At 40.7% G+C, this 12,741-nt stretch overlaps 2 protein-coding genes across 8 annotated transcripts in view; both read left to right on the top strand.

Moving 5' to 3' along the window:
- Window positions 1-513, top strand: part of CFAP206 (cilia and flagella associated protein 206) — a 39,156-nt gene extending 38,643 nt beyond the window's left edge. For all 7 annotated transcript variants that reach the window (XM_036912167.2, XM_036912174.2, XM_036912171.2 and 4 more), the window contains exon 13: window positions 55-513. In XM_036912167.2, coding sequence (XP_036768062.2) covers window positions 55-285 — 231 coding nt within the window. In that variant the 3' untranslated portion in view covers window positions 286-513. The remainder of the gene's footprint in view (window positions 1-54) is intronic.
- A 10,651-nt stretch (window positions 514-11,164) lies between these two features.
- The window catches only part of SLC35A1 (solute carrier family 35 member A1), a 32,431-nt gene continuing 30,854 nt past the window's right edge, over window positions 11,165-12,741 (top strand). Inside the window, exon 1 of the mRNA XM_036912178.2 lies at window positions 11,165-11,580. Within this exon, the coding sequence (XP_036768073.1) occupies window positions 11,565-11,580 (16 nt within the window). The 5' untranslated portion in view covers window positions 11,165-11,564. The remainder of the gene's footprint in view (window positions 11,581-12,741) is intronic.

The following is a 12,741-nucleotide window of genomic DNA, read 5'->3' on the forward strand; positions in this document are numbered from 1 at the left end:
TGTTATTTGATTTTTAGAGAAATGTTAATTCCTATGTATTCTCTTTCTACTTAGGCCAATTTGCGTCAGAAAATTACTCACTCAGTACAAACTGATCTTAGTCACATGAGAAGAGAAAACTGTTCACAGGTGTACCCCCCAAAGGACGCCAGCACGCAGTCCATGAAAGAAGGCAGCACCCGGGTGCCGAGGCCTCAAATTTACATGGCTGGTCTCCGAGAGCGACAGAGCGAACTCACCTACGGGGTCAAGATGGATTTAACTAGAGTTGTTGATGAAACCTAGTTAGAGACCGTATTTTTAAAGCAGATACCATCAAATTGTGAACAATGGCAAATATTTAAAAGTATCTTTGCATCCATGAAAATGAGTTAATTTTGTGTGACTGGCACATCCACTGGTTGTGTGAGTGTTCTTTTGAGTCTCATATTCACTGTTAAACTGCTATAAAAAACCAAAAATTGTTCTCTGTAACACATTTTTCATTTAATTAAAGTTGAAGAGTAAACTGTGCATATATCTTTTATTTGTTAGAGAAAGCTTGGCAGCAATGAGACTAAAATTATGGTACTATTGAGATATTAATATAATGTTCTTATGACTGGGATAGAAGTTTATTTCTAAAGTCCTGTTTAATTTTGAGCAATAACATTTCAAAACATCAGTATTTTTAGGCTCATTAGGTACTAAACGTTAATGTAGATGAAATTGTTATATAATAAAACCTCCCTAATTCAGGACAGAGCAAAAGTCACAGAATAATTTTCAAAATCTGGAAATTTTACATAAAATCTGTATTTCTGACTCCTTGAAAAAAATCAGAATTTCTGGCAACACTAGGTTAGCATTCCTGTAAGAAGCAGCTGTGCCCTTAACCGGGCAGGCCCTGGACGCCCAGTTCCTGCTGCCTTACGGATCCCCCGCCGCACTCTTTGCCTTACGTACCTCGCCCTGTAGGCAGTTGTGCTTTGAGCCCCTGTGAGCTGACTTACAGAGCCCCTGTTTTATTACTGTCTTACGTATTTCTAAAACCAACTCCTGGATGATAAAGAATCCCAGATAGAGAGACTGTTAAACCTGCTTTAATAGCTGGAGATCATTTAGCTTATTTTTTTCTGCCCTGGTGTTTTTACCTAAGGTGTTTGTGTAATTTGTTTTGCAGGTAGGTTACATTTTATTTATAATATGAATGTGCTCCCAAATCCATTTTTCATAGATATTATAAAGGTAATTTCAAACAGACCTGCCTCTAAGTTTCCAGGATTTCCATACCTGTAGTTTAAAAGCTGTGTTAAAGATGGGCTGGCTGGCTGTTGAGGAAGGCCTGGGATTGCGAAGAGATGTGTATCTGATGGAATGGATGCCTATGGCTAATACTAAACTTTGCAGGTTCAGGAATTTGATATCTGTTGTGTCAACCCTCGTTCAATTATGCAAGATTCCTAAAAACAGAAAAGAATGACTGATAAGCCACAGTTTGGGGGTCATCAAGTTAAGACTGAAAGTAAAATTGCCAAGTGAATAAAAATACCAAATCCAATTTGAAAAGCTAAATTTAATATCAGAAAGTTGCCAAGTCAGTATAATAGAATTAGAATAAAGGTAGCTAGATCAAATGGTAAACTCCTCCTCTCCAAGGACATCCACCATCTACCCAAGCTCCTCTCTAGAGTTTTCCAGGCATATGCTGGACCCAGTGTCAGATGCTCACCCCCACGTCAGCAGGTCACAGGCTGAACTCTCTCTCTGCCAAACTAGTTTCTCCCTCAGTATTTCCTTCTGTGGTCAAAGGCATCACCATCTACTCAACATAAATTAAAAACTTCTTGATTGTCTTTCTCTCCCATCCTCTACATTAGAGTCATCAAGCCTGTTGATTTGGCTTGAATTGTTTCTGGGATCCATGTCTTCCTATTGTCACCACCTCTTCTGACTTTAGGATTTAGTCTGAGTCAAAGGCCTAATTTTTCCTAACACATAAATCTAATCATGTCACCTGGCCCTTTTCCCTCAACCTTCATTTCCCCTGCTTAAAAACCTAACAAGACTATTTTCCCATTCCCTAGAGGATGATGTAAAAACCCCCTCATGTCAGGGGTTATCATGTCAGACTTCCAAATAAATCCATTTCTCTTCCAGTTTTACCTCTGTCCCTCGCATGCTCTCTCCACATACTATACATATTAGGAAACTGAATTAAAACTCTTTAAGATGTGTTATGGTCATTAATCCCACTACCCTCTGTGCTTGCTCTCCACTCTGTCACCTGGAATGTATTCCACAGACACCTCCATGAAATTGTTTGTCCTTAAACAGCCTGGTGAGATTTTACCTTTACAGTGAAGGTTTTTCCTGTGATGTTTGAGAGAATTTGCTTCTTGGGTTTTCACTGGATTTTATTTATTACTCATTATAGCACTTGAAGCAAATATATATGTGTGTGTGTGTGTGTGTGTGTGTGTGTTCATCTGTATTCTCCTTGTTAGACTGTGAATTTCTTCAGATTTGAATTGTGTTTTAGTAATTTTTATATCCCTGGCATTTGAATAGTATCTTGTTGGACAAATGAAGAAAAAGGAATGAATGAAAGGACAAAAGAGTATTGGTTGGGTGATTATTTTAACAGTAAAGGTGGGAGTTGATAAGGAGTTCAGCAGTAAAAGAGTTATTGGAAAAGAAGAAAGTAAAACAGAGGAAAAAGGAGATTATTTTGGGGGAAGTGGTGGGAAATGAAGTTGAATAAGCAATGATGATAATCTTTAAAAGCCAGGCAAAGGAATACATTGCCTTCCTATAGAAAGATATTAGAAAACCACTGCACATTCTTGAATAGAAGATTGACTGTGGGAGAGGGATACTGGAGTTAGAAATGGCTAGGAAGATGCAAGAATTAGGGCATGATGTAATGGATGACGTGAAGGGGCAAATGTCAGATTTAATGAATGGGATATAGCATCTCAGATGAGGGAAGGAAAAATTAAAAGTCTGACCTCTGGGCTTCTACCCTAGAAGACCAAGGGTAACTGGATAGAACTGGTTGGTTAAAAAAGATAATAAAGTGTTCAGTACTAGAAAATCTGAGTTTAAGAGATAATGAAAACAGTAAAGCAGAGGTGACTGGAAATTGAGCTGGACAAAGATAACTTGGGGATTATCCCTAAAGGCATGGAGTTGGAATGAGGAGGAAGAGACAAAGTAAGACAGAGGAGCAGTCAGAAGAGTAAAGATGTAAAGGGATCTCTGTGGTTATGGAAGTCAAGTCGAGGTCTACTACTTACTAGCAGTGTTACTTACTAATCTCTCTGCTGCAGTTTCCTCATCATAAAAGTTGGGATAATAATAGTTCCCAAGTCACTGGGTTGTCAAAAGGATTAAATGCGTTCCCGCAGGTCAAGCGCTCACCATGTAGCCATGTAACGCGTCAATGCTAGCAGAGACAGGAGAATCTTCGGTGTCCGATTCTCCTGCACTTTCATCCTCAGTTTTTCCACTTTCTGTTTCCTAGATAGGTCTCAGTTTGTGCCTACAATAGTGCTTGGCCCACTATGGCTTTCAGTAACTGATCAATAAACAAGAGGATGAAAAGTAAGAAAAGGCCAGTGGAGTAGGCAACTGCTGAGCCCTGCTTTAACAGGGTTAGCATTAATAGAAGTAAGATTGCAGCAAGGTAGGCAGAAAATAGTAGAAATAACTACAGAGTATATCAGCAACTGGCAGGAAAAGAAAAGTCTTTTTCAGTAACTAAAAGAGAGTAGTAACTAAAAAAGCAAGCCGAGAGAAGGGAGAGTTAAACTTAAGAAGTGTTTAGATATTGATGATTATTACTCATGTTTAACTCTCCTAGTCCAGACACTAAATTACATGGTCTCTTTCTATTTTTTTATTTTCTCAATTATAAAATGCACCAATTCTTCTGGCATATCTTTAGTACTATTACATCATAGGAAAGCATTGTTTTAAAATAGCAATAAACTAGGAAGTTGATTTTGGATGTTCTTCTTAACAGCAGAATGACAGTAATATGCACACCTAGCTCTCATGGAAAGTTATGTCTGGGTATCTCTGTTTGTCTACATGTTCTTTATGGTTAGTGGATTACTTTAAACCTTTCCACTTTTAATAGTCTATTATATAGCTACTGCCTGAACAGAGATTGAACTGAGCAGGAAATCGAGGCAAAAACCAGCTGGACAAGTGACACCAGGAATATTATCAGAGTCTCAAATGGCAACACAGTAGCAGCTTGAGGCTGGCAGGTTAGCTCCTTATCAGGCAAATGATCTTGGAGCTCATATGATGAAGATTGCTGCTGCTCACACTAATACCCTGGGTTGTATAGAAGCTAGCCATACCTACAAGAACACATTAAGCCAATATTTTTTCCTCTAAGAATAATTCAAAGTAAGGAAGTAAAACTTATCTTGAACTGAGAATGTAATTATTTGCTTGGCTATATCATAGGGCTGGGATAACAAACAGGGCAGTTTCAAAGTTAACAGGAAATAATATTTCCAGGATATACAGTACAGCTGTAAAGTATAATAATGACCCCATGTTTGAATGTCTACTTTCTAAATCACTGAAAAATTTTGTTCTGTAAAATCAAACTATTAGCAACCTTACTGTTGAAATTACATCAGTAAGAATGAAACACCTGCTCTTGTTTGGAGGACTTAAGTCATTTGACACAAAGCAGCAGCGTCTATTTCTAACCTAAGTGCAAGGCCTTCATTTGAGGTCTCCTGAATACAACAGTCCACATCTACAGTAACTTTGTGGTTTTCCAGAAATGGGATCCTTAGACTAGTCTGCAGTCCAGATCCGATGTTGACGTTTTTACACACAGCCTTGTTGTGAATCTATCAAAAAACTGCTTCCCTTAAATTTCACCTAGGTCCATCCTTCCCCCAAATTCTATAACTCTGACTTTTCCTTTCTTTCCTGAGACATTCCACAGTTCCTCTGGTGTGGTTTCCCTCACTTGAATGGGTCAATGATCCTGAATCTATGTGAGTACAGGTTTATTCCCGCTGGTTTTAGGCTCATCAGGTTAGGATGAGAGACAACAAAATCTAGTCAAGGTTATGCCAATGGATCAGAAAGTCTTTGTGGGCAATGAGAGTTTGTAATAAAGTAGGGTTCAGCAGCATGATATATTATGTGAACTAGAAATGCCACAAAAACAACAAAACAGCATTTACCCACCACCCTGTGATCAGTGTGTGTGTGTGTGAGAGACAGCACTCTCTACCAGAAGGGACCATAGTTCCTTGAAGTGTAGATGATTCCATCATCTAGGAAAGAGAAAAATCAAGATTAGCCTGGAACCTTTTGTTATTGCCAGAAATAAAAAATGCTTCAAAGATCTGGTGCAGACTTACAGAAAGGAAAAAGCTTACAAAGGCTGAATTAAGAAAATTTCAGCATCAAAAGGAGAGTAATTGTAGCTAAATAAGTTGAGACCATGTGATACTCCAAAATGGGAAGAGAGAAACTGTACAAAGCAGTAGTTGTAAAACAAAGGGATGAATGATAGAATATTTTTAAGTTTTAAAATTAATTTCAAGTACACATGAGTTTTTTGTTTAAATGTATGTATAAGAACATACATGGTAGGGAACTGAATAGTTCCACAAGTAGAGTCTGTACAAATTTCAGCTGAAGTGGATAGCACCAGGGGGCACATATACGAAGGTAGAGGGAAGGTCCAACTCTGTTCCAAATTGAGTTAATCAACTGGCCACAAAATAAGCTGTGGTCTCCTAAAAGCCCATTCTAATATTCATGTGATGCTAAGAAGGCATGTACAATTTTCCAATAAAGTTAATAGGTTAGATATATCTAGAAGTATATTTAACAATAAGACCATGATATATAACATTAACCACTGAAACCTATAAAAGGTGGGGAAAGATCATGCCACAGAAGGTGTATGTAGGCCACTGGGCATCTTGTACCCCCGTTCTTTTAAGGGCTGAAGTACCTTTATAGTATTTTTAACCAACCCCCATATCTGGAAAGCCATTCATTTTGCCAATCAATTATTTCTAACATCAATTATGCTAATTAAGATTCTCTAGTAAAAGTGGAGATCAAAGTGGTTGAAGTAAATTAAATGCCTGTTGACACGTCTGGTGTTTTTTTTTTATTAAGGTATCATTGACATACACTCTTTTTTTTTTTTTTTTAGATAATTATTTTTTTTATTGAAGGGTAGTTGACGCACAGTATTACATTACATTAGTTTCAAGTGTACAACACAGTGATAAAACATTTATATACATAATTCTAGGTTCCAGCTATCACCCTACCAAGCTGTTACAATAACTTGACTATATTCCTTATGCTATATATTACATCCCGGTTACTTATTTATTTTACCATTGGAAGTCTGTCCTTTTTTTTTTTGTGAGGGCATCTCTCATATTTATTGATCAAATGGTTGTTAACGACAATAAAATTCTGTATAGGGGAGTCAATGCTCAATGCACAATCATTAATCCACCCCAAGCCTAATTTTCGTCAGTCTCCAATCTTCTGAGGCATAACAAACAAGTTCTTACATGGAGAACAAATTCTTACATAATGAATAAGTTACATAGTGAACAGTACAAGGGCAGTCATCACAGAAACTTTCAGTTTTGCTCATGCATTATGAACTATAACAGTCAGTTCAAATATGAATACTCATTTGATTTTTATACTTGATTTATATGTGGATACCACATTCCTCTCTTTATTATTATTATTTTTAATAAAATGCTGAAGTGGTAGGTAGATACAAGATAAAGGTAGAAAACATAGTTTAGTGTTGTAAGGGAGCAAATGTAGATGATCAGGTGTGTGCCTGTAGACTATGTGTTAATCCAAGCTAGACCAGGGCAAGAAAACATCCACGTATGCAGAAGATTTCTCTCAGAACAGGGGGGGTGAGGTTCTAAGCCTCACCTCTGTTGATCCCCAATTTCTTACCTGATGGCCCCCCTGCGACTGTGCCTGTCTTAGGTTGTTCCTCCCTTGAGGAATCTTACCCGTCTCTGGCTAACCAGTCATCTTCCAGGGCCATACAGGGAAATGTAGAGTTGGTAAGTGAGAGAGAAGCCTTATTGTTTGAAAAGGTTAGCTTTTTACTTCTTTGCATATTTATGCCCTGTAGCTTCTATGCCCAGCATTTGTCTTGAGGTATCTTTACCACTTGGAAGAATTATGATACTCGGTAAATTCGACATGTGGCACGAGTTCTATTTAAAGGTTGTGATTAGGTAGGAAGAAGAAAAGCTACAGAAGTAGCAGGCAGAAGAAAACCTGGGAAGATTGATTATTTCTTTGACATATCTTCTTGTAGAGTAACTTCAGCATGTATAGGTTTTAAGCTACTACTTAAATTGCGCACACACATTAACATAATAGGAGTATAGTTACATAACCAAAGCATATCTGTAATTACCAGCCATCTCCAGTAAACCAAGAAAACCAGTTAGGCACCTTAGGCATTTGTGAAAACTTATCTATGATATGGTGGATATTGTCCAACTGAACTTGAACAGTCTGAGAGAAATCAGACAAATTAAGACAACCCATTCCTGGGGAATGTTCACATCCCTTATGTTCTTTTAACAGTAAATAGTCTGTAGGTGTAAGATTTTGGAGCGCTACAATTTGCACTTCTCCTAATTCTTGGTTGAGTTCCAACAGTATAGATCCAGTCAAATTTGTTGTTTTACTGTATGCACAGGCCAGCTTAGATATCTCCTTCCTCATTCCCATGGCAAGTCCAGGAACTGGTGGGATGAGTGCATCTACAGCTGTAGCAGTGCGTGGATCTTTGTTGGGGTTTTTTGATGATCATCTTCTGGCATGAGTCTTCCAGAGAGTGCTGATGTTGGAAGTTCTCTTTCATATCGTATCTTAGTTCATTTTCAGGGTAGCCCAATTAGGCTTTGATCTTCTGTATAAACGCAAACAGACCCTTTGCCTACACTTTTATGTGCCCTTTATACCCTTGTGTAGAACTCATTGGAGGTTACCACACAGGAACTGCCCTTTTTGTTTTGTTTTGTTTTGTTTTGTTTTTGGTATCACTAATCTACACTTACATGACAAATATTATGTTTACTAGGCTCTCCCCTATACCAGGTCTCCCCTATAAACCCCTTTACAGTCACTGTCCATCAGCATAGCAAAATGTTGTAGAATCACTACTTGCCTTCTCTGTGTTGTACAGCCCTCCCTTTTCTCCTACCCCCCCATGCATGCTAATCTTAATACCCCCCTACTTCTCCCCACCCCTTATCCCTCCCTACCCACCCATCCTCCCCAGTCCTTTTCCCTTTGGTACCTGTTAGTCCATTATTGAGTTCTGTGATTCTGGTGCTGTTTTGTTCCTTCAGTTTTTCCTTTGTTCTTATATTCCACAGATAAGTGAAATCATTTGATATTTCTCTTTCTCTGCTTGGCTTGTTTCACTGAGCATAATACCCTCCAGCTCCATCCATGTTGCTGCAAATGCTTGGATTTGCCCTTTTCTTATGGCTCAGTAGTATTCCATTGTGTATAAATACCACATCTTCTTTATCCATTCATCTATCGATGGACATTTAGGTTGCTTCCAATTCTTGGCTATTGTAAATAGTGCTGTGATAAACATAGGGGTGCACTGATCTTTCTCATACTTGATTGCTGCATTCTTAGGGTAAATTCCTAGGAGTGCAATTCCTGGGTCAAATGGTAAGTCTGTTTTGAGCATGACATACACTCTTATGAAAGTTTCACAAGAAAAACAATGTGGTTACTACATTCACCCTTATTATCGAGTCCCCCCCCATACCCCATTGCAGTCACTGTCCATCAGTGTAGTAAGATGCCCCAGAGCCCCTACTTGTCTCTCTGTGCTACACTGTCTCCCATGACCCTACACACCATGTGCATGAATCATCATACCCCACAATCCCCTTCTCCCTCCTTTCCCACCCACCCTCCCCAGTAACTTTCCCTTTGGTAATTGTTAGTCCATTCTTGAATTCTGAGTCTGCTGCTGTTTTGTTCCTTCAGTTTTTGCTTTGTTCTTACGCTCCACAGATGAGTGAAATCATTTGGTACTTGTCTTTCTCCGACTGGCTTATTTCACTGAGCATAATACCCTCTAGTTCCATGTTGTTGCAAATAGTAGGATTTGATTCTTTCTTATGGCTGAATAGTATTCTATTGTGTATATACCACATCTTCTTTATCCATTCATCAACTGATAGGCACTTAAGTTGCTTCCATATCTTGGCTATCATAAATAGTGCTGCAATAAACATAGGGGTGCATATTTCTTTTTGAATCTGAGAAGTTGTTTTGTTTGTGGAAATTCTTAGGAGTGGAATTCCTGGATCAAATGGTATTTCTATTTTTAATTTTTAAAGGAACCTCCATATTGCTTTCCACAGTGGTTGAACTACCTTACATTCCCACCAGTAGTGTAGGAGGGTTCCCCTTTCTCCACATTCTCACCAGCATGTGTTGTTTCTAGTCTTTTCAATGCTGGCCATCCTTACTGGTGTGAGGTGATATCTCATTGTGGTTTTATTTTTCATTTCCCTGATAATTAGCGATGTGGAGCATCATTTCATGTGCCTGTTGGCCATCTGACTTTCTTCTTTGGAGACGTGTCTGTTCATATTCTCCGCCCATTTTTTTAATAGGGTTATTTGCCTTTTGGGTGTTGAGGTGTGTGAGTTCTTTATATATTTTGGATGTTAACCCCTTGTCAGATATGTCATTTACAAATATATTCTTCCATACTGTAGGATTCCTTTTTGTTCTGCTGATGGTGTCCTTTGCTGTACAGAAGCTTTTTAGTTTGATGTAGTCCATTTGTTCATTTTTGCTTTTGTTTCCCTTTCCTGAGGAGATGCATTCAGGAAAAAGTTGCTTGTGTTCATATTCAAGAGATTTTTGCCTATGTTGTCTTCTAAGAGTTTTATGGTTTCATGACTTACATTCAGGTCTTTGATCCATTTTGAGTTTACTTTTGTGTATGGGGTTAAACAATAATCCAGTTTCATTCTCTTGCATGTAGCTGTCCAGTGTTGCCAACACCAGTTGTTGAAGAGGCTGTCATTTTCCCATTGTATGTCCATGGCCCCTTCATCATATATTAATTGACCATATATGCTTGGGTTTATATCTGAGCTCTCTAGTCTGTTCCACTGGTCTATAGGTCTTTTCTTTTGCCAGTACCAAATTGTCTTGATTTCTGTGGCTTTTTAGTAGAGCTTGAAGTCAGGGAGCATAATTCCCCTCACCCCCACTTTATTCTTCCTTCTCAGGATTGTTTTGGCTATTTGGGGTCTTTTATGGTTCCACATGAATTTTAGAACTATTTGTTCTAGTTCATTGAAAAATGATGTTGGTATTTTGATAGGGATTGCACTGAATCTATAGATTGCTTTAGGCAAGATGACCACTTTGACAATATTAATTTCCTATCCATGAGCATGGGATGTGTTTCCATTTATTGGTGTCTTCTTTCTCTCATGAGTGTCTTGTAGTTTTCGGGGTATAGACATTTCACTTCCTTGGTTTGCTTTATTCCTAGGTTTTTTGTTCTTTTTGATGCAATTTTGAATGGAATTGTTTTCCTGATTTCTCTTTCTGCTTGTTCATCGTTAGTATGTAGGAATGCAACAGATGTGTGTGTATTAATTTTTTTATCCTGCAACTTTGCTGAATTCAGGTATTAGTTCTAGTAGTTTTGGAGTGGATTCTTTAGCGTTTTTTATGTACAACATTATGTCATCTGCAAACAGGGACAGTTTAACTTGTTCCTTGCCAATCTGGATGCCTTTTATTTCTTTGCATTGTCTGACTGCCATTGCTAGGACCTTAAGAACTATGTTGAATAAAAGTGGGGAGAGTGGGCATCCTTGTCTTGTTCCCGATCTTAGAGGAAAAGCTTTCAGCTTCTCACTGTTAAGTATGATGTTGGCTGTGGGTTTGTCATATATGGCCTTTATTATGTTGAGGTACTTGCCCTCTATACACGTGTAGTATTTTTGAAGACCTTTTGTTGGGCGAAGATGTCCTTCTAGGTAAATATAATCAGGCAACACTGACAATAAGGACACAGGCACAGAGTTCTGAACCGTGTATAAATTGTATTGTTTAAATAAGAGTAACAATGGAAGATAGCGAACGAGGTGGAAGTTAGAAAAGTTGCCTAAAATACTTTGCTACTTTGCGAGTTTTAGAGCTTCTGTAACAGTTTTGACAGCCACGAATCACTAAGTCTTGTGGTTATTACTGCCAAACCCTTACTTGCCGCCAAGTCCCCTGGGTGAGGACCACGATTCCCAGAAGGCAGCGCTCCGCGCCGGCCCCTCCTCCATCCGGGTCTTCCTATCTCCCGGGCCGCTCGGATTCCCGAGCCTAATTCTAGGCTCGGCTGGGCGGGAGCCGGTGAAAGGCCGGGCCGCCGGGCGCTCTAGGCCGAGCGGTGCGCGTCTCTATGGCCGCGGGAGGCGGTCCCGGGTGTCCTGCGGAGGCGCCGCGTCAGTTCCGCGCTGGGCTGCCGGGGAGCCATGGCTGCCCCAAGAGGTGAGACCTGGGCCGCCCGCGGGGGCGGAGGCAGGGACAGGCGAGCGAGCGCCGGCGCCTGGCCGCACCTGTGGGCGGCGGGGACCCTGCGCGCCCTGGGGGCTCCTGTGGCTGGAGCCCGCGCCGCCCCTGCCCGGGCAGCGCGGGGCGGCCAGCCTCCCGCTGCGGCTGCATTCCCGAGGCGGACTCCGCCGGGGCAGTTCTGCGGCCCTAGTCCGCGCCCGCCGCGCGCAGCCGGCAGTGGGTGGGACCGAATTCAGACGCGCTGGGCTGCCGCGGACCCGGAGAGCGGCCGGCGCGCAGGTCCCGGGCTGGTCTGCGTCCCCCCGCGGGGGCAGGCCGGCTCTCTGTCCCGGCCGGGTCACCCCGCCTGCGATCGTCTCTGCGCCTCACGCCTGAGGATGCTCAGAGGTTAAAGCGCAAGCTCCAGGTGCAGAGCCTAAGCAGCGGCTGGTCCATGGAACAGCCCTGAAACCATCACTGGGGTATTAAAACAGCACTGAACTCGTAACAGCAGGGAGAAGGCAGTCAGTAACAGTGTTTCTCCCAGGGGGAATGTAATGTCATATGTGGTTAAAACGAACACACTGAATCTGGGTGGAGAGTGAGATCTCCCCCTCCCACTCACCCCGGCCTTCCTGTAGGCATGGCTTATTAGAGTAATAGTATTTAATAACTAATTGCCATTTCATGAGGGTGAGTCCGATGAACCCCTGAGCACACCCGTTTTGCTGAGTGGGGTAAGTCAGGACCAGAGCCTGATTTCTGGTAGAGCAGTGGCTAGGAGGGCTCGTGACCCCCAGTTCTTTCTCCACCCTTCTTCCATTGACTCTTGGCTTCTCTGAATAAACGTAGAACAGATATTTAAAGATTATCTTTTTTGCTTGGGTGCTAAATTATTTTCCTGGTTGGGGGCCCATGTTTACCAATGTAGCTCTGCCCGGGGCCGTTGTATTTGCACATGCTTATCTTACGTATTTTCCCTTTTCAAGTAAGACCAACCTTGAAAGTCTCTTTGTAGGAACACAGAAGTAAAGGAAAAAACCAAAATTGTTCCGATAACTGACAGAGAACTGGGATCACAAGATTAATGATAAATGAAACTTGAAAGTTAACAGAAGTCAAGTCATCTGAAATAGTTGCAACAATTTATAGATTTAG

This window comes from Manis pentadactyla, chromosome 12 (genome assembly GCF_030020395.1).
Source record: "Manis pentadactyla isolate mManPen7 chromosome 12, mManPen7.hap1, whole genome shotgun sequence".
NCBI classification, from domain to species: Eukaryota; Metazoa; Chordata; class Mammalia; order Pholidota; family Manidae; genus Manis; species Manis pentadactyla.